The sequence below is a fragment of the Drosophila montana genome, unplaced genomic scaffold (genome assembly GCF_035044405.1).
Source record: "Drosophila montana isolate Dmon_TW-CO22-7 unplaced genomic scaffold, ASM3504440v1 contig_3833_1, whole genome shotgun sequence".
In the NCBI taxonomy this organism is placed as follows: Eukaryota; Metazoa; Arthropoda; class Insecta; order Diptera; family Drosophilidae; genus Drosophila; species Drosophila montana.
Genome location: NW_026998704.1, coordinates 1871735 through 1893649, shown reverse-complemented (window position 1 = coordinate 1893649; position 21915 = coordinate 1871735). Strand labels below are relative to the sequence as shown.

Below are 21915 nucleotides of genomic sequence, written 5' to 3'. Positions count from 1 at the left end.
TCAACTGCCATGGCCAGCAACCCTTCCGAATGACCGATATTAATGATTAGACTGCGGAGAATGGGTGTATCCGCACCCTCTGCCAGTTGCGTTTACTGGCATGCAATGCCAACCCTTTTGCTGTAGTCGCGGCTGCTCAGTGCGTGCTCCTCTGGAATTTGCAATACTTGAACATGGACGGGAACATCGACTCACTTATTATAGGTCAGTGCTGCGACAGAAATTGCGTTAGTTGCCCTCCTTTGAAGTTTGCATTGTTGACTTAATGATTGGATATTAATTTGGCAGACTGTGTTAGCCTCAATTGTACCTACTTTAGACAAATTGTTGTCGATTAGCCGTTAGGTAACACAAAGCTATTGTTTAGCCAGCAATGCCAAGTAAATAAATAGTTTGATCCGAAGGTAGTTTAACTGAAGCTTTGCTCGTTAAAACCGGACTTAACTACTTCTCATTAGTTCAATGCGCAATGGGCAATTGACTGTGGGGGGCTCGCACAGCTGACAAGTAATGTATATATACAATTCCAACTCAGTTGGGCTGGGCAGAAAGGTGGTGTTCGATTGCTTATCCATCTAATTAAATGTCGAATTTATCTAATCAATCTATGATTAGGGGAAGAGTATATGGAATTTTTAGAGTGTGTGCCTATATACAACATGAGAAGTTTTTCTATTAAAGTGAAGTACGAATTGGAATATTTTCATTAAATTCCATGCGAACGCATTTTTGAAATGTTTCAATTCGGTATTGATTAATTGAGTCCATTGAAAATGGGTAAGAAATATAAAGAGAATCTTAAAAATATATTTAAAAGACAACATTTATAGTATAACTTCTGATAAATCCATGCGAGATTGAATGTGTTGAAGAGAAAAGAAAAATCAGATAATTTACAATTCTATCAATACTACCAAAAATAAATTAATCATCACTTTATTTCAAACGTTTAAATCTTTGCAGTCCCATTTGTGGCTAACCAATAACTAATAAAATATTTTCCAACCCAGTAAATCATATAATCTTTTTAACTATCTATTATGCAAATTGGCTTTATGGCAGCATTCAAAGTGCCAACAATTTTACTCCAACGCCGTTTTAAGTTTAATTGGCCAAATAATAGTTATCGTCCTGAATTGAAGCCAAAAATGGCACAATGAAATTTTAATGGCACCATCCAACGAACTGAAAAATCAACAAAATCAACAATGCGACAATAAAAATACGCCGCCCGTCGCCCGCCATCCGCCATCCGCCGCCCATCAGTTGAATGGGCCTAATCAAATTAAGTACTAATCCTTGGGAAAAACCGCGAACAATTTAAAATGATTGTAAGTAAATTTCCCAAAACAATTAAAGGTCACAACTTAGAATTTCCGGCAAAACAGCTGTTTCTGAGCAAAGGAAAAGCAAGAGAGATAGAGATAGCGAGAGAAAAATAGAGAGCATAGAGAGAGTTCCAACCGTGCTCTGAACGCGGATTGTTTTGCCAAAGAGCTTGCGCAATCGCAAGGGAAATGAGAGAAAGACAGAGACACGTTTTTATCGCATGCGATAAATGCGGTTTTAGCATGCGTTTGGTTTTAATTACTTGGCCAAGACATTTGCATATGTGAGTACGCAAGAGTTGAGTTGCTTAGAAGATGGCCATAAAACCAGACAAGAAGCCATAATGACTTGGCCCACCTGGTCAGGGCTGGTTCCAAAGTGGATGAGCAACCAAGCGACTACCCAAGGATAATCCATTTACAGTGCAAAATTGTTGCACACCGAGGATCTGCGTTTGGGTTGAGGGGCGAAAAGGGGGACAGCAACTTATGTAGACAACAAGGTTGCATATAAGCTGAGAAATTGTTTTATTACCCAGCGTTGAGAGCGTGTTGACTGAAAACAAAGGTGCGCACAATAAATTACATTGTTACACGGAACTTGGCAGCGTCTGCAGCGGGCACCAGGACACGGCAGGCGACGGACACGGGACAGGAAGTCAGCAACAAGCGTCACGTTAATGAAAAGGATTTTCTACCATATGTCTGCAGCAAGTTTCCAGCCGAACCCCATCAGGCCCCACCCTCCTACTCAATGCATTATTTTCCGTGTGCACTTCAAATGACTTTGCCTCGGGGCTATTTAATATTTAAAGGCCTGGCCATTGAAGATTTCGCTTGGCTCTAACATTACTAAATGCGCTTTGATGTTTTAGCCATTAGTTGGGGTTCAGACTGTGCATAAATAAGTAAACGCCCACTTCATTAGAAAGTGTCGCTTTATAACTCACCAGTTTGTCGGGTTAGCTGTTGCCTGAGTGCTGTTAGTTTTGTGGTTAGTTATATCCTGTACCCGTCGACAATGGGTAGGTGCTGCAAGTGTATACAATTGGTAGAAGGGCGTCTTCCACCTCAAAAATTATATGTTTTATGGTTGTGGAGACTATACGAGCTAGAGACTTTAAATTTGGAAGATATGATTCTGTACACCATATCGAAATTTTAACTTTTCCCGAAATCGATAAATATTGATTCTTAGTTGCTCTAATAAGGAGCCAGCTCCATACTGCTGGGTACAGGGTATCTCCTAGTTGAGTAATCTAGACATTCTTACATGTTTTAAGGTGGTGTTGATGATATGTTTGTGCTGTGTCTGTGCTTTGAGTGAAGTGAAAGTGTCAAAAGTCATTTGGTAAACGGGAGGCTCATAACGTTCCCTGATGGCCTGCAAAGTAGACAGAAGATGAGTATTTTTAAATAGGGAGAGGAAAGTCTGCTGAGCACTAGAATATTGACATACGGAACTATTAAAGATTTAAATAGTCTTCATATTGTATTAATCTGAAAACGAGTCTGGGTCGATTGATGTTGATGATCGTACATGATTTATACATTATGTATTGTACATATCCAATGTACCCAGATTTAGATCATTTTATTTCTTCTAGAAAAAAAAATTAATCGTTTCTAGAAATATTGGTATAGTTTCCCATTTGTTAATAATATATTGATTTGATAATGACGGGATTAAAAATGTTGCAATTGTAACTTTGAAGTTTCTTTTATTTACAGATGTTAAGGAACTTTATGAAGATTTTAAATCATAGCAAGCAGAGCTGTGAAAACAATTCATCTGCAATATGTTAAGAAATTCTTAGAAATTTCGATTCAAAATTCAACATTTCTCAACTCTAAAAAATTAGTTTTCCATATTTGAACCCATCTACCAGTCCTTAATATCACATTTGATAAATGGGAACTGTAGTGAGTTCTATGCAAAAACCGATGATGTATGTCAACATGGACAGTCCGCAGGCGCAGTTCGTACGCCAAACGATTGCCAACAGCAAAGTCGTGGTCTTTAGCAAGACCTATTGTCCCTACTGCAGCATGGCCAAGGAGCAGTTCCGCAAGCTGAATGTAGAGATGACCGTGATTGAGCTGGACCTGCGTAGCGATGCTGATGAGATCCAGGCGGTGCTTGGCGAGCTAACCGGAGCTCGGACAGTGCCGCGTTGTTTTATTAATGGTAAATTTGTGGGAGGTGGCACCGATGTGAAGCGCCTCTACGAACAGGGCATTCTGCAGAGATACTTCCAGTGACATGAACTTGGGGAGATTTACTTTGGGGTTGAAGCTGCAGTTAACTTTATGTTTGATTTGCGTTTGATGGGGTAATAAAAACATATTGCATAAATAATGACTATATTTAAAGCTGGCTTGTTAGGCTATGGAAAGGAAATACCCTTTTCTGTAAACTCAAAAGGCCAAAAGTGAAAGTGGTTTAAAATATTCAATCAGAATAATGTGACTTAAGCTGTGAAAATAATTGTTTTTTTTTTTTTATTTGCTCCAAATCGCTTTTCTAAACTTATCTGCGGCAGATTTACAAGAATTCATATTCCAAGTACCATCTTCAAAATTGTAATGACAAAACGACTGAACGCAAGACGAAATAATACAAATCTGATATATTTTATTCTTTTTCGCTAACTTTTCGAATATTCACTACATATTCACTTTTTTCCTGCTATCACTTTACGCATCCCTATTTGTTTCATAATATTTACACAAAATATCGTGTTTCTAAAGTCCAATCCAAATATCAAATGTAAAAATTTCAAACTAAGGACATTTTTTATTCCCGTTTTAAATTTTTAAAAACTCGCAATCAAAAGTTGTGAAGGACAACTTAAAAACAACGCCACGTTGACAGGGCAAATCGATAAGCCAAATTACGCATACGACACGTGTGCATATTGTAATGTGTAAAATATACATATTTATTTTTATGCTACACCTGCAACTACACAAACGCGAACAATTTAATGTGACAGTAAACTAAATTTGACATTGTGCAAGCAATTTGAAAACAATTTACAAAATGTCAACAAATTACTGCAATTTGCCAGCGGAAATTCAATCAATTATTTGGTTAGCACAGCGATTTAAAAGTTTGCTCAAACAAATGGCATTTGACTTCCAGGACGGTCTAGACAATCGACCCGTCGGGCGGAAAAAAAACTTGGGTGCAGTCGAGACAATGCAATGCACGCGTGATATGATGTGCTGCCTTTAAATGGATTTCTTAATGCCCTCATGCAAGTTTAATGTCAGTCTGGACTGTAAGCCAGGCCCTGACCGCCTGCCGTTGACCCTGAGCTGCTGCCGCCGATGTGTCACATGCAAATGTGCTGAGCTTATGTTTTAAAGGCGCAACTGTGACACAAAGATGTTGGGCTTCATTGTTTGCCGGCAGACAGACGAGCGCAGGTCCTTTGCAGGATAACAACAACAGTCTGGCTACATTTAACATGCACAAAAATGCTGTGCTTCCTGCGTACGCAGGTGAGCAGCAACCACCATATTTACCTTCCCCTGAGTTAATTGTTTTGCAGATGCTTACAATCAGAATCTCTCAGCCCCATTCCCAGGAAGCAACAACTTAAGCTCTGCATATTGAGCAGATAAAGACAGCGCTGCGCCTTTCTTGTTGCCACTGATGCATCATTGTTGCACGGCTTTTGTGTTGCATAAATAAAGCCGCTCGCCATTTTACAGTTTGCTTCAATTAAAATTTTTATTACAGCGCAAAGATGCAGATACCGAGCGTGAGCTTGCAATTACTTTCTGTCTTTAGATGAATAAATGAGCCGAAGTTGCATATAAATTGCATTTCTTCAAATTAATGTATATGAAAAGTGTTAAAACTCTTCTCATATTTTGCTACAAGTTATATTATATTATTTTGAAACAAAGTTATAAGGCTTATTAAAAGTGCTCACCAGAAGATACCCTGTGAATATACTTAACTAGTGTAGTGTTTCTTTTATATTAAGTGTGTTATTTTTTAGTTCGATGTTTAACTACAAATATATATGTCTTCATATACGTTTAGCATTATATAATTTTTATGTAAGCAGCTGTTTTCTTTTAGATTATTTATTTATACCCTTTCTCTAACCACTTTAAAAACACAGAGTATAAGGGCGTGTAACGCCAGCGTTGGAATTTGTAATCAAAAATGGCCGAAAAGCCACCAAAGGCAAAAACTAATAATAAACGCTTAATAAATCGTCTATCAAAAGGCGGTTGCCAGAGTTGCCGCTGCACTGCGCACAATGAAGGCTACATATATGATATATGGTCTAGCCAATGTCTGGCTGGCTTCAATTTCCAACCTCAACTCTAACTGCCACTGGCCGTTCGCTAGTTTGCCCAACTGAGAAACTTGTATTAAAAAAATTCCAGAGAACAAAAGCAATGCGTCGTTTTATTAAAACCGCAATTCATCCAAGCGAAGGAAAATCGACTAATAAATACTTAGGGTTGTTTGGAATGGAGTAAACGCGATGTTAATAGTGGGCGTGGTTTGGGCAATGAGTGAATGAGTCCAGTTTTAACGCCAGCATAAATCATAATTTGTAATCACATTGTTTGGCAAACAAACTTTTTAAGAGCCCGAAATTCTACTAATATAGACAACGTTATACCCTATAGAAAGATCGTTCTCCTAATATGCACTCACATAGCAAAAGTTTAGAAAAATGGTATCCAATATTTTCTAGTTGTTCTTCAAGTTCAGCAAATTAATAGACATCACATCATCAACTGCATGCATATGCAGGGTATATGCACACACTCCTTCCTAATGATACTGGCCATAAAAATGACCATGAAATGTTTGGCAGCCAACTGGAAAGGATTGGCCATTAGCATGACCATAAAGCCGAGCGACAAAGTTGCATCAAAACTTCATTGCGCTGCTAATTGAAGTGAGGCAGATTGTCAGACAGATACATAGATATAATGTCCCAATCAAAATGTAAAATGCCTTTCTTAAGTATTAAGAGCTACAGTCAGCAGCTGGAAGAATGTATGCACAAGCAAAACGCTTGGGCCGCTGAACAAAGCTCCAAGCAATAAGAAAAAATGCAGAAAAAAAAGAAATATCAAAAATAAAATTATGGCCAAGCGTTGGATCGTAAAAAATTTCCATTGCAGTTGTAAATGCTGCGTGCTGGTAGCAAGTACGAAAATATGTATAGCTATAACGAGTTTTTACGCTTGATAAGTCAGACAAAACACAGAAAACAAGGGAACTATGTATACTACAACATTGTGTTCTTAAAGTGCTTAAAGTTTGAGTACCGAAGGCGTCTTCAGCTTAGTTAGTAAAGCTTGGTTATGTATGCATACAAAACAATTGAACATAAGAGAGGGCGAGTGAGATGGACTGGCGAGAGTATTCATATTAAAATTATATGCTGATAAAAAAAGAATCAATAAAGATACATTTTAAAAATTAAATTTTCGTTTTTATACCATATTATATATTCACATATATAATTTCGCTGAGCATTGCATGTCATGTCGAATGCCAGACACATGTCATGCGGAATTCCCGCCCATCTTGAAACCTACACGAGCTATTCATGTCCAGGCGAAGCTTGGCTAATTTTTTCTAACTTAACCAGGCATTTATACATACTAGCTATGTTGCGGCCCAGGTATAGTGTTTCCTGTTGCTTTCGTGTGGCGAACGGCAACAACCACAATAAGAGAAAAAGAACCTGAAATGGAGGGTGCAACAAGGACCAACAGCCCAACAGTCCGGGCAAGTTACAATGTCACGCACACATATTTCCTGTCATTCTAGCGTTTATTTCCTCACAACGCTTTATTTTTTTTATCGCATCCTTGTTAACACGTGCGTTTCTCTATTGTTGTTGTTATTATTGTTATTATTATTATTATTCTTGCCGTTGTGTGCTGCAGTGCGTCCATGTGGCCGTGCCCCCGGGGCGTTCAAGTTTATCAACGCAGCGATCTTTGTTATATGACCACAGGGGCGGACCGGGCGAGGCCTCGCTGCTCGTGTCGGGTTACCAATTGAAGTCCATTGGCTGGAAATGGAGAGTCTGGTGTAAAACAAAGAAAACAACAATAATATAATTATATGTTAGCATGACATGTTACGTGCAAGTGTCGTTGTGCAGAATTTTAACACATTTCTGCCGGGCTGACGGGCATTCCCTTTGGCTCACAGATTGCTCCGAAAGACGACGGTTGGTAACTTGGAAAAGATGGATTAGGGCTGATTTTTCTTAAAATTCAACTATAATACTTATTATTCAAAATCTGCTGTCATCTCTTTAATTTAATTTAATTTCGCATTTGCCGCTACAACGAAACGTTTTAAAATACATGAAGCGCGATTCACTAGATTAGAAGCTCGTTTACCGAATTGAACATCCATAATTTGTAACTAGCATAACTTTGGCTATAATTTTGTGGCCACAAACAAAATGCACAATTGCTGCGCTTGCTAAAACTAACCAAAATTTTGTTGGCCATTTCCCAGGCGTACCACAAGTTAAGTAATATATATCTTATCCACCTCCCACGCAGGAGGGGGAGACGTTTATGAGTAATTTGATACCTTGCGATAGCTTTTTGGCAAAACTTTTGACTTTGAGGCCATTAATCAATTAATTAAGCATTTTATGAATATTTCAGCCACAAAGCGGCAATATAATCGCCGGGGAGCCAGCCAAATTCCGTTCCAGGTCCACGTGGAGTTACCTTTCGCGGGCCACTTAGCAATGCACATGAATATTTTACGCAAACGGCGAATATCTAAAAGTTATGTGGCTTGGGTTGGTTTCTTCTATCGCTCGTGACCCGAGTAGTCCCGGGACTGTGTTTGGTTCAGAGTAGAGGGAGCCTGAAGCTGTCCGTGCTGGGATCAGGGTTCTGGCATAATCGAGCGCATGATGATGAGCTGTCGTTGACGCAGGATAATAAGCAGAAGCTGAACACAGAAAGGGATAATGACTTGTGCCTCCCCAAGAAGTTGATGAAAGCGCCGCGCGAAGGCGAGCTACCAACTTTCTGAGGAAGAACAAAACTTTATGACTAATTAATTAAATGCGCTATAAAAATGATGCTTGTTCCCGCCCCATGGTAAAGTTTATGCATTTCTGAACCGTGAAAAATGAGCACCGAGAAATTTTCCGCCATCCAGAAAAATAATTATTTAAACAAAAAGCGGAAAAAAGGAAATTATCGGAGCAGAGAGCGACAAAACGTTTGAGTTATGTGCAAAACAAGTTTGCCAGCATCGCGGCCAAAGTGTTGGCCAAATATGCAGGTGGGTGAACTGGGGAGTGTGTATGACATGTCGCTGTTAGCTGTTTTTATACCCTGTACTCAGCAGAATGCTGAAAGAGGCATCCCAGCGTCAATGAAACTTAAATATTTTAAATCAGTCAAGTCAATCTGGCCGAGTCTCTCTGTCTATTCGTTTATAATACACAGCGTATGTATATGTTCAATTAAAGCATATTTCAAATTCATGGGAAATACCTCAGTCAATAAATATCGATTCTTAGAGCGAATCCCGGAGATTATAGGCAAAAAAAAAAATATATATATTGGTATAGTCTCTTGAATATTTTACCTATTCCCCTGCTATTCTGGTTTAAGTTTAAAAATATTTCACTTTTGGGATATCTCCTCCTGTTTAGTGCTTTTGTGTCTGTGTTTATTGAAGGAAGTTCAAATGTGGAGTGGTATCTGCTAGTTGGATACTCTTAATTCTTTCTGTTAATTTTTTGTATTTTTTGTTCATCCTAAAAAGTTTTTAATGAGTTTGCCAAATGCAGCAAAATGCACAGCCAACTTAACGTCAATTGGTTTACAGTCTTTATTTCTGAGTTATGCTAAAACATTGTTTTCAAAAAAGAATTTCAAACAATGTCATTGAAAGAATAGATAAGTTTTAAGCCACGGGCATTCGGAGCCGAGTCCCTGACTAGAGTAGAGATATGGTAATGTTATAGGCACTTCTAGTTAGATTTATTTATTTTAAAAAATCATAATAATTTGAAAACATGAAGTCGACAGCAAATTCTGATGATGATAGAACCGGAAGGCTCGCAAAATAATTACACATACCGAAGACCTGCTGAGTTTACTTAGTTTACACGCCTTGCTTAAAAACTTGAGCTGAGAGTATAAAATATTCATGTTTTTAGAGCTTTCTGCTAAAAGAGTACTTAAAATGTAGAGATCCAGTTAAGAGTAAAATTTGTTTAGATGTGTACTTCTAACATTTAATACACATAAGCTAAATAGCTTTCCGGTTGGGTGTCAATTGACCTCCGTTCATATGTCAACATCATGCACAATAGCTGTCAGTGGCAAAGCGGCAGAGAAATCGTGGTATTCACCAGGTTATTCAATACGTTGACAGTTGCATGTACATATGTCGTCGTAAATAGCCAACCCCAAACTGAGTCTCACACACGAACACATACCGAAACGTAGCCATTAATGGTCAATTTCATTTCGATTTGATTGTGTGGACGATTTTGTTCTGGGGCATTCAACGTCTGGGCTGGACTCGCAATTACGACAGCCTCCTGTGGCGCACGTTAAGTGCGCGTCCCGTCCGTTCAAGGGCTGCTCATTCGAGTAGTACACGAGCTGTGTTCACGTATTCGTGAATAGTATTTGTAAAGCAAAGGACCTCATGTGGGTTTGTCAAATTAGCGAATCGTTTGTTAAGCCAGGCCGAAAGCTCTAGACTCGTTGCGACTGTATGAAAATTGTTAATTTTTGAGTCAAGTTTCCGCTGGCCATTTCTTGCCACCGACTTAAAGCGACTCACATCAACACGCAGCGGGTTGCCCCAGGCCGCAAATTGAAATGAGTTTTGCCAGCCATGCAAATTCCTACTCACACAACATGTTTCCGTGGCTGCTAATCACAAATTCATTAATTTCTCAGACCACGGATCTGTACGATGGCCATGCAAATTAAACAATTAACATTTATGTGCGGCACAAGCAAATACAATGGTCAAAGGCCGGAGGCTATGAGCTACCTATCTTGATGGCTGATTTGACCTCAGGTGTGGGAATGATACATTTTATGTGCGCTCAACTATTTGGTCATAGGTTGAGATAGGTATACCATATGTATGTGAAACTGTTCATCAACTATAGAATTTATTAAACGTGTGTAGAATTTGAAAAATGTTCTGGTTTGACTTTTGCATTCATAGTTTTCACACCCGGAAACCGGAAGCAGCTTGTCGCCAACAGTGTCAAGCGATTGCACTTGTCGTTCGTCATGGCGCTTCTTGCTTGTATATCGCAAATCGAGTGGAGTGGAGTCTATTTACAGACGATGCCCGAAACCAATGAGCCCTGCTTCTGACCCAGTCCCAGACCCGTGGCCGTTACCAATTCTGTGCCCAGCAGCAGTTCTGTTCAGTTTCTGATTCTGATTCAGGCGGGGTAAACAAGTCAAAGTAGTAACCGCCGACATTTTGCCGTTCGACAGCCGCATCCCCAGTTGGCCACATCCACCCAGGCGGGGCCAACCACAGACGCGTCTTTTGTTTGCTCTAGCCCATTGTTGTTGTTGTTGTTTTTGGTGTGCGTGTGAGTGTGTGTGTGTGTGTGTGTGTGTGTGTAGTCTGGTTAGCTGTTTGCCATTGTGGCTGCAGATTTGCTCGCTGAGGCACAAAACTTTTATTTCTTAAATCCGAAATCGTTTGTGCCCCTCGCACAAAGTCAATATGCGGGCACATTTAGGGAACGAGCTAGGGGGTGTGGGGACAGTGGGGGCTGCCTCAAAAGGGCGTTGGGCTGCATGTCTGTCAACGGCAATGTAGCTGCTGCTGGCTTCCTGTTTCTGAAAATCGGTTTTTGTTGATTTGCGCGCCAGTTGTTTAGTCGCCGAAAACATGGAACGCCGCCAGTCAGACCAAACGACATCCATATCCAACATCCAACAACCAATGTCCAGCAACTGGCAACTGGCAACTGGTAACTGGAGTGGAGTTTTGTTTGTTGTCCGTTTGTCAATTACAAACTTTTATTGCAATTTACTTTTGTTTCAGGCTCGCAGCAGTCAGTCGCTTCCATGTGGACACACTTTGAGGTCGTTTCAACGCCGGGCAACGGGCATGGCCATGGGCATGGGCCTGCCACTGCCTCTGTGCCAGTGTCTGCGTCAGTGTCAATGTCTGGGCCTGATCCTGTGCCTGACGCTGCCGGCCATTGTGGTACGTCCATGTTTTACGTTCAAGTATTTAATATTGTTTTCGATGAAGTAATATCCATTTGTTGTTTGATGAATTGTAACGGTTGGTTTTGCCATCAAATAACGATTGCCCTATTGGAATTTCATTGATGTTTGAGCGGCGGATATTTGGCAATGGCCGTCGCCATTCCCATCATTTGCCTGATGTTTGATTGCTCTTCACCAAAATAGTTTTGTTGTCAATGTTAACATGCAAAGCCTGCAGGACGAGCTCTTAGTGTTAAGTGGAAGTGTTCGACAATCACATTGCGTCTCTTTCGAGGCAACATCAATGCGGCAATCCAAAGAAATTAATTAGGCTTATGCCGTCCTGTTATATTGTATGGATAGCACTGTTAACAGTTATCGACAAAAGTTTTCGTTGTTTTCGTAGAGAAAATACTAGAAATATATACATCATTTTAGAATATACATATTATATATATTATTTATTTACACAATATGTATTTCACAGATATCTCCAACACTATAAAGTATGCATAAAGTATGCGTAAAGCCATGCCTGTCTGTTTGTCCGTCCGTCTATCATTATGTATGAATGCGTTGGTCTGAGAGTCTATAAGAGCTAGAGGCAATAAATTTGGTATATTGACTCTCGTTTCATTTACACAGATCTAAATTATTTAACTTTTTTGGATACCGTCATCAAAATTGTACAAAATTCGTTTTTGTAGATAGCCTAATGCTTTGATACTTACACCCATTTGGTTGTCGTATTTATCCACTGAATTTTATAATGATCGCACAATAAAATGCATGTTAGGAGAAAGAAAAGAAAAAGCACAACCAACCAGCGTTTGTGCGAGTGTGCAGGTGTTTATGCAATATAATGTGTGATTGTATAGAAAGGAGGTAGAATGTTTGTAACTGTCTCTGTGCTCAGTGCTTGGATCAGCGTATAACCCACTCGGGCACTCTAAGCTTAAACACCTACATCCGAGCGAATTTTGGAAGCTCGGGTTGCCTAATCAGCCCCCAACTGGTTAGCGACTAAACTCTCAGCAGCTTATCGTCTCTTTTAACCCTCTTTGAAATGGATAAGGTTCTATATAAAATTAAAAGAAAATATATAAATTATATTAAAGAAAAAGAAGAAAGCTATTGTGCTTCTAGTAACTATATTTTCGGCGATTATGGAGTTTATTTGATTTAAGCTTCTTGAATAAATATTTTACCCCCAAATGAGATGTTATGAAAATGCAATTTAAAACAATTTGTCAACGACACTACAACTGGACAAACACACACATACCAAAAGGAAGTGAAAGAGGAAAATGTGAAAATGAATATAATGAAAAAGAGAAAGAAAATGAATTATGAAGTATACGCTGAGAGCCTGGGACTGGGCAGTTCCGCCGCCCTCGATCTGTGCAGCGGCGACTGCGTACGTGAGGGGCAAGCAAATGGCGTAACAATGGTTGTGTGTGCGTTTGTGTATGTGTGTGTGGGTGGGGGTGTGTGCCATGTTTGGCACGCGCCACGCCTACAATAAACCGCAAATGTGTCGCCCGTCTGGACAGAAATGTATGCAACATATTTCACAGTTCGAGACTGGGCACTGTACAAAACAGACCCAAGGGACAGAATGGCTGAGCAACTGTGCAACTTTAACGCCTACACTTAATGCGTGGCAGTTACAGGCAGTAAGCCTCCGAATACACCCGGACCCCCGGACACCCGGAGACCCCACACCCATCGACGCAGTGAAATTTTGACTTATGTGCGCTCTGGGGGTAAGTTATACTTTACTACAGAGCGCAAAGGTTTGCGCTCTGCGCCATGTTTATTGCGATTTCATGTACCATTAAACCAAGTCAAGCCAGAGGAGGAAAACTGAGAAAAGAGACGACAGAAAGAAACTGAAAGAGGCAGAGAGGGGGTCGGGAGGGAAAAATAACGAACTGGTAGATTGTGTGTTAAGGAATCAGGTCTGAAACAGTTCGCTAATCTGTTGATAAATAAACAAAATTCACAACTTGATAGCTTCATTCAAAAAACGGAAAAACTGTAAGCGGCGTTGATAAATGCCGAACATTTATACCTGTGGCAATGGCGACACTTTTTCAACATTCTCCACACAGTCACACCCGCTCCAAATATTTGTCTCGCTTATTCTGCTCAGCATGCGACTCACGTCGCGGCACGCAAATGTGACCAGGAGCAAGTGTTGTTACTGTTGATGTTGTTGTTTTTGTTTTTATTTTTGTTGTCATTCATCACAGCCACGAATTCCTAGGAGCAGGATGTCAGCTATATGCAAATAAAGAATTGTCACTTTGACACGTTTGATGCGTGCCAAATGGTTGACAATTTTTACTGTCTCGTCCTCGTGGAGACAACTGAAAATATATGGAATAATTTTACAACGATTCGTACTGTATGAATATAAAGAGTATTACAGCTTAATTTGAAATAAGTAAGAGTGCTTCTGTCGAGATTGCCTGACTTGTAGATGCCCTGTACGTAGGTCTGAAATGCGTTCGTTAATATATATTTGGTTTTTTATCCCAAATCTGAATGAACTACAGACCGGCAGAGAGACATTGAATTAACTCTTTGTTTTGCTTGCGAATTTATATCATTTAGAGCATCAAACTATTGTGGCACAGTGGCACACACATTCGAACATTTGATCGGCTAATTAAGATTTTGTTTAAATACTTCTCGAATATATGTCGAAAGGCTTAAAAAAATACTTATTAATATGAGCTATTTGTTCCTCAATGCTGCTGAAGAAAATATATATATGCCAATTGAATATTCTTGATTTTTAAATTTCAATATTATTGTTCTACTTTTTATCCGCCTGCATAATTTGTTTTTGCATGCGGTCAATCATAGCCGCGTGCTTGGTCATGCAAATTCATGTATAATTTTATGCAAATTATTTTGTGATTATGCTGTCAGCCACAGTGGGAGTGTAACAACATTTTATTATAATGTCATTCAGTTTATGTTGTTATTATGTTTAATCTTTACAATTTTCAGAGCATGCAAATGAATTGTTTGCCCAATTGCATGTTAGTAATTTGAAGCGGGCCAGGGAAACTAATTTATGAGCTATACCAAAAAATGTTTAATTCAAATGTTATTTTCTTTTAAAATTTTTTAAATTTAATTAACATTATTTTTATTTTGAAGAATGACAAACAATTTACAAGCGTAGTAGAAGAAAACATTGTATAAGACATTTATGTTGCATCATTTATATTTTGTCATTAAACTGAATTCAAACTGATTTAAATGCAGCATTCCAATTGCACTTTGAAACTTAAATTAAAATCTCGCCATGGCCGTCATTATCAGGCGATGGCAACTGGCAGGCATGCCACATCCGGCAAATACACAAATGCGGGTAACAACAGAAACAACCAAATGGGTGGGGAGTCAGAGGCATAACCCAAAAATATCTAACACATGGCAGTTCGAAGACAATGCGAAAGCAGCCGCCAAATCAACGCAGCCAGCAACGGATGCCAAAATGTTTATGCGCATAATGAACAAGCGCCATGTGCAAGGGATTCCGGTGTGGGGGCTTGCGGGTGAAAAGGAATCGCAGGAATGGAAGAATAGATGCCTCGCTGTCCCACTGCCCCCTTAAACGCTCTGCAGCGCATGTAATGAAATCTGTAGGCTGCCATGCGCAGGCACAGGCATAGTCACAAGCAGAGGCTCCGGCTTGGGCCCATGCAAATGCAATTGCAGTCAGAAATTCGACGGAATTATACACGAGAATTATGTGCGTGAAAGCGAAAATTTCGGCAATTGCAAATTGCGAATGACATAAACGCACACGTGCACACACAGAGAACAAACAAACCGATAAACAGTTGGCCAGAATGGTGGCGCATGAATGTTAAGCATACGCAGTGTGTCTCGGCCTGATATATTATAATGGCAATTGACATCCGCGATTTATAAGGCTTTATAGAAGGTAGAAGGTTTCAAATTGTGCTATGAGTCTATCTTGGATCGAATTTAATTTGAATTTATAAAGTTCCTTCTAGAACTGTCGACTCATCATGATTGATTCTTGAATTCATATCTGAATTCTGGGATAAAGGGCAATCGTGACATTCATTTTGATTAATTTATCATAGCCAACGCCATAGTAGACACTTTTAGAACGCACTCCAACCCAATTTGGTCGACGCATTAAAATATCATTGTGGATTTTATTTGTATGCATTTCCCCTGTGTGCGTTTTCTCAATCATTTATCAAGTGAGTTTTCATAAAATGTCACGCACTGCAAAAATGTTCCCCGTTGGCAGCTTATAAAAATGATGCCCCTGTTTCTGCTGCTTCTCAGCTCATAAGTCAGCACGACAACGAAAAAATATTGCAACTCTGTAAGTTCTCTTCCTGAACGTCGTTTTCAGTGTATGTGTGAGTGTGTGTGTGTGTGTGCAATGACAAAAATCTAGTGCAGAGAAAAAAGAGAAGAAAATTGTTAGCAATGACTAAGAGCATCAAACAAAAGGATTTTCCAGGCGATGTCGGCAACTTAAAGCTGATTTCGTATACTAACTCATATTTGACAATATTACTTTGTAGCATAAGACAGCAGATGGAGCATACACACACTTATACACACATACACACACATAGCCACATTCACGCATGTGTGCCTCACAGCCAATAAGTTGACAGCAGCCGTTGCCATTGCAGGAAAACTCTGTCGCAGCAACTTTATGTCTGTGTGTGTGTGTATCTGTGTGTGTGTGAGAGCGAGCGTAAGTGTGTGTAAGTATGTGCCTTGCAGTTACGACTTAAAGCTTTTAATAAAAATGTCAACTGCATTGAAGGGAAATACTTTCAAACATGAGAATGTGTGTAGCAAAAAGTGAAGAACAAAATAAAATGTTATTGAAATGTGCAAAAGGTAACTAAGCGAAAGGTTAAAGTATTCGATAGAATACATTTATAGTTAACCATGATTCCACACTCACTTATATTTCATTTCTCATTTATGGGATCGTTTTCAAACTTAGATATGTATTTTAAGTGTGCCTGAATATTTTATTAAAGAATATTTTAGTTGCTTACATTTAACTACTCTTTACACAGGTTTCATCACACGACCAACTAAATAAACCTTTGTCAGGTCTTTGACAGCGAATAAAAATGGATGATCAGCAATGAAATATTGGCGTATGTCGCTGTTATTAGCTGCGGGCTCTGAAGTATAAAATGAGTTTATAAAGCTTACTACATTATATTCAAATATTATAATAAGAATACTTACCATTGCAACGTGCACAATCATCATTTAATTCAAATACACCCCTGTGTTTTATATTGGTTACTCTCAGGTCGGGCGTACTGCTAAGGTCAGATAAGTCACTATTATTGAAAATTCTGCTGATGCCTATGCCGCCGAGTGCGTCTTTCAGATAAGTTTCGTACTCGATCTTAAAGCGTGGAATCTGAACGCGCACATTAACGCTTTGGAAGTGAGTGTCTAGAAATCGAATGTCCATACTTTTAAGAATTTCCTCCTGCATATTAAGATCAAAGGTGCGTTCATATGGCAATATAATAAGCAGGCTTAATTTAGAATTCTTATATGGTATTTCAATGGCCCTTGACATTAGCAGAGGTATGTCTCCATAAAACAAGTTATCATCTTTGATATAGGTTGCAACAGAAACGCTATGAAAAGGGTCAAAGAAGAATGGCTTGTGTTCCTTAAATCTGTGAAAGGGCCTTGCAAACTTTCCACTAAAGTAGAACCCTTGAACTAGGAACGACTGTGTCGCACTGCTGATCTCAGCTGGACTTAGCGTATCCTTGAGCTTATGGAGTGTGTTAATCTCAACAAAAACACTTATGTGGTGGGCCATTAGCTTGACAAGACTGAAGTTCACGTGCTCGGCTAATGTTTGCAGGTTAGTTATAGCCAAATGTTGGAAGCTTGGCTTAATGGTGTACTTTACGTCCACATAGAGTTTATAGATAGTGAACAGCTTGACATCCCATGTGGCTATGCGAAGTGGCTGTTGCCTAAATTCCGACAAGGCAACGTCCTTCGTATGTCCACGTAGTTGCAACCTTTCCTTTAGTTCCAAAGCAGCATCGCCCTCGGCGCCCGCATAGAGCAGAGCGAGGGATGCACGTATTGTTGGCGGAGAGATAACGAGGTTATCGCGATTATCCTTGGTAGCAAGACTTGAAAACAGTTGGCTGGTAAAAAGATCCGCCTGGGCCAGACCCAGTGTGCATAAAGTCACTGAAAAGTAAACAAAGGAAAAGGAATTGTTAGAGTTCAGTAGTTAAGCGATATGGATTAATATATCTACATCACCCAGTTACCCTGTCCAGCTGGCTTGGTACTTACGTGTGACTAGGCGAAAAATCATTTTGCTTCTGTGCAATAGCTCTATAAATTCGTTCTAGGTTATAGTTCCTTTACATAAGCCTGGTTAGTTCTATATTTATTCGCATTAAAGCGTGAGAAGAGACTCGTGACACGTCAAATAAGTTCCAGCCAGATCTCACGTGTTGGTTTATTGTTAACAAATATTATACTAACTACTTATTACACCTAACGTATAACAAATATAATTTATAATCGCTGAAACACGCATGGATTAAGTTTTTATGAAGAGCTTTGAAAATAGGTTCCGTTCGCACAAAACTTAAAACTTGGCCCAAAGAATCTTCGACACAAATTTTGAGCTGAGGATGTTTGATTTATAGAAAAGAGAAACACATCTAAAATGAATTATCTTAAAACACAAATGAGATTATACTGAAACACCGCCTTTTCATCACAACTTCCATCCAAGAAGGGTGGATATTGCGAAAAGTGCAAAATGAGTTTGAAACCGATCGGATGGTAAACAAAAAAGTTTCATGGAATTCCCCAACACATGCTTTTAGCGTGCTTCTCTATCATGGGTCGAATCGGCAATAATGACAAGGCTTAGCTGAGATTTTCAATGAACCTTGACATTAGCTGAGGTACTTTTCCATAAGGCAAGTTATCATCTTTGATATCAGTTGCAACAGAAACGCTAGTAAATGGTTCGTAAAAGAATTCCTTGCGTTCTTTGAATCGGTAAAAGGGCTTTGCAAAAGTTCTACTAAAGTAGAGCCCTTGGGAAAGGAATGACTGTGTCACACTGCTGAGCTCAGCGGGATTCAACGTGTTCCTAAATTTATGACGTGTAAAACTCTCATTATAAGCACTTATCTGCTTGGCTGCCAGCTTAGCATTTTTGAAGTTGATTTTGCCAATCGCTGTTCTCAGAAACTTTGATGCCATAACATTAAAACTGGATTTAATCTGGAAACTTGAGTTAACATCGAGCTTGAAGATCGTTAACAACTTTTTTCGCGGGGTTTGTATGCGGTCAGGTAGCTTCTTAATCTCTGCCAGAACAGCATCCTTGGTTATACCATTTGATTGAATTTTTCCCTTTAGCTGCGATGCTGTTCGACTCTCGGCGCCTGCAAAGAGCAGTGCCAAGGATGCAAGTATAATAGTAGGAGAGATGACAAGGTTATCGCGAGTTTCCTTTGTGGCTACACTTGTATAGAGATGACTTGTAAAATGATTGGCATGTGCCAACCCGAGTAGGCCCAACAATACTGTCACAAATAAACATAAAAAGTGCAGTATTCATTTATCCATTTGTTTTAAACCATAAGTGTAGTTGGCGGAATAATGTTTAATAACATTTGTTTTTTCTTTATTTGCTAACATGCGTCCACGAAAGGCATCGTTTCACTTTTGTGCACTATTCCAATACTAAAATTGTGTTTAAGTGTAACCTTGTTGGTTACAGACTTATGCATATTAAACCGTGAAGAGAGTCTCGTAGCACATCAAATCAATGTCAGCCACACGGAGCTGATAAAAGACCTCATAAGTTTTACACACGACTTGCGCTCACTGGCCAGCCCAAAATGTTCCTCGGTTTGTGGGTCAGAGACAAACGCCAAAGTCAGTCAGCTAGAAAAAGGTATGCAAACGTGTTTGCAGATTCTATACTATGCTATTCACCATGCAACCTGCATTTTAGCTACCTTGCAACTGCAACTTGACAATTTTATTGACAGCTTGACATTTAGATTGATTGCAGTTGGCAAAATAGTTTTCTATTTTTTCATTCTCTTCGACAACAATGCGTCGCAATGTTTTAGTTTTTTTTTCTCTCTTGTCTTTTATTGAACAGACCCTTAATTAAAAGTTTTGCTAAAATTGTTGACTTTGGCAAAAGAATAGCATAGTTAAAAAACGGGAAAGGTACTCTGGTCGGGAGTGCTCGATTAGGAGATACCCTGAACGTAGCGTCGAGTTGCCGCTGCGATAGTTATAGCTTCCTTCTATACGCACATATGTACACAAAAGCGCACATCGCTTGCTGCACAGTTTAGGTCCAATATAAATATGATAACAAAAAGTGTGTATAGTTAAAGTCGCAATGCCATACCTCTCAAAATTAGTTTTTTATAATTTGCTGCGAACGAGAGTCATTTAAAAAGTAAAACATATTCAGGATCAGTGAATCAGATCAAAGAGCCTGCGTACTGAAAATTGTGTCTCTGGCTCGTATAAGCCTCGAGGTATAAAAAAAAACAGGATTTTAATCAACTTTATGGATACGGAGGGATAATTTGGCAAGAGCTCCATCTTTTCGTGCAATAGAAAGACTTATGTTTAAAATTGAGGCACAGATCGACTCGGCTGTTCGAGAATAAATAAGGCTGAAGATGACATTTCTTGCCTTTGACATACAGTTGAATTAAAGCATTATACCCTCTTGATCCATTTTGTTAAGGGTATAAATATACATACTTATATATGCACGTGTATGTATGTATACATATATATATGCAACTTGCGACTTTACAAGTTATTTTTCCCTCTTTGCATTACATTGCATTTTGGCAGGCAATCGTGTGAAACTATTTCAATTTTGGCAACACTCAGTCTTGATTTCTATTATGCAAAGGCAGCTTCAAAACTTGCCTTATCAAGTTTGGCAACTGAGCTGCAGTTGAATTCATTCGTGGTCTAGAAAACTTTATTTACTTGAATTGTTTTATATTTCTATCCGTTTGTGCATATGCTTATTTAAAAATATGTGTATATTGTTTTTTTTGACTATAAGAAAAAGTGTGTCTATTGCAGGAAAACATGCAACTAGATGTAATGTAATTTGTAACTGGTCTTAAGAAAACTGTTCAACTAAAGTTAACATGCGAACTAATACACACTAGTCCATTGACTAGCCTATATCAACTTACTAATAGTTAAACAATCTCGAAGAGACTCTGCACAACAGCATAAGCAATAACAACTGTCAATCACAACGGAGCTGAAAAATAAACACTAGGCATAGGACACACGATGCACTCACACACACAAAGTTATATATGGGCAGGGCATATATTGAATATGTATACGGAGTCTACCCAGTCAGTATCCAATCCTGGGGAATCGCAGCATGTCCGTAAATTATGCATACAAATTAGAGACCGGTATTGTGTATAGTAGATGACGTGAACATAGAAATGTGGAATAATAACATTAATGAAAACACGTTGATGACATGGAAGAGACAAACGGACAGTGGGACGGAGGGGCAAACAGCTGCAGGATACGACGGCAAGCACAAAATTAAACAGAACAAAGCAAAGCGAAGCAGATGGCGACAGGACGAACACACATACACATACATGCACATACGGAAGCACAGCAGCGTTGACAACAATCACAGTGAGCGCTAAAACAAAACAAGCAGACAACAACAAGAAAAACAACAACAACAACAAAAACACACACATGCTGTCGGCATTATAAATTTGCAGCCGCTTAGCAACTTTACATCAAAAAGGACAAAATCCTGACAGAAGCTTTTGATATGCTTGTGCCTGTGCAGGAACTGCTAAGTAATAAGTATTTGCCTGACGGAGTAAAAAATAAATAGCTGGTAGCACACAAAAAATCTTCAATTTGTCTGCCTCAAATGTGTGACAATGACGAGTACAACAAGAATGGTGTGGTCGAAAAGGGCTCGAATAAAAGTACCCTGCATACTTGTTAGAAGTATCTTATTTTATACATTTCATGGATTATAAGATGAACAATTATAAACAAATATTATCGCAGCTCTCAAAGCGTAGCCAACAATTTGAAGAGGTTTTTAGACCTAGACCTATTAAAATTTTGAATATATAGTCACAATATGCAGAATTAGTCTTGTTTTGACGATATCTCATTTTCAAATCGAAAAAATTAAGTAAAATTAGGTAAAGTATCCACAGATTAGAAAAACTTTCTGTTAAAATACTTCCCCATG

General features: G+C 39.1%; 2 protein-coding genes and 2 long non-coding RNA genes across 6 annotated transcripts; 1 reads left to right on the top strand and 3 right to left on the bottom strand.

Annotated features, from left to right (window-relative positions):
• The first annotated feature begins 3103 nt into the window (after positions 1–3103).
• On the top strand, positions 3104–3687 carry Grx1t (Glutaredoxin 1, testis-specific). The gene has a single exon (XM_064695829.1). It carries the CDS (start codon positions 3240–3242, stop codon positions 3588–3590), a length of 351 nt encoding a protein of 116 aa, XP_064551899.1. The 5' UTR covers positions 3104–3239; the 3' UTR covers positions 3591–3687.
• A 3443-nt stretch (positions 3688–7130) lies between these two features.
• On the bottom strand, positions 7131–8405 carry LOC135437804 (uncharacterized). 3 transcript variants are annotated; one of them, XR_010437752.1, is made up of 2 exons: positions 7930–8405; positions 7131–7393 (listed from the first exon to the last, which is right to left on the bottom strand). It is a non-coding gene; the product is annotated as an uncharacterized LOC135437804 (long non-coding RNA). The 3 variants fall into 3 exon arrangements; XR_010437751.1 differs by having other exon boundaries at positions 7131–7408; positions 8073–8405; XR_010437750.1 differs by having other exon boundaries at positions 8073–8405.
• A 2079-nt stretch (positions 8406–10484) lies between these two features.
• LOC135437741 (uncharacterized) lies at positions 10485–11952 on the bottom strand. Its single transcript, XR_010437737.1, has 2 exons — positions 11390–11952; positions 10485–11330 (listed from the first exon to the last, which is right to left on the bottom strand). It is a non-coding gene; the product is annotated as an uncharacterized LOC135437741 (long non-coding RNA).
• Positions 11953–16601: 4649 nt separating this feature from the next.
• On the bottom strand, positions 16602–18088 carry LOC135437893 (antichymotrypsin-2-like). Its single transcript, XM_064695981.1, has 3 exons — positions 17943–18088; positions 16851–17834; positions 16602–16783 (listed from the first exon to the last, which is right to left on the bottom strand). Exons 1-3 carry the CDS (start codon positions 17962–17964, stop codon positions 16665–16667), a joined length of 1125 nt encoding a protein of 374 aa, XP_064552051.1. The 5' UTR covers positions 17965–18088; the 3' UTR covers positions 16602–16664.
• Positions 18089–21915: the final 3827 nt, after the last annotated feature.

Coding starts and splice junctions, on each gene's coding strand:
- Grx1t (XM_064695829.1), top strand. CDS start 3,240: ATGGGAACTGTAGTGAGTTCTATGCAAAAACCGATGATGTATGTCAAC.
- LOC135437893 (XM_064695981.1), bottom strand. CDS start 17,964: ATGATTTTTCGCCTAGTCACAC. Junction 17,835..17,942: donor GATTTTTCGCCTAGTCACAC/GTAAGTACCAAG, acceptor TTTACTTTTCAG/TGACTTTATGCACACTGGGT. Junction 16,784..16,850: donor TGATTGTGCACGTTGCAATG/GTAAGTATTCTT, acceptor TTTATACTTCAG/AGCCCGCAGCTAATAACAGC.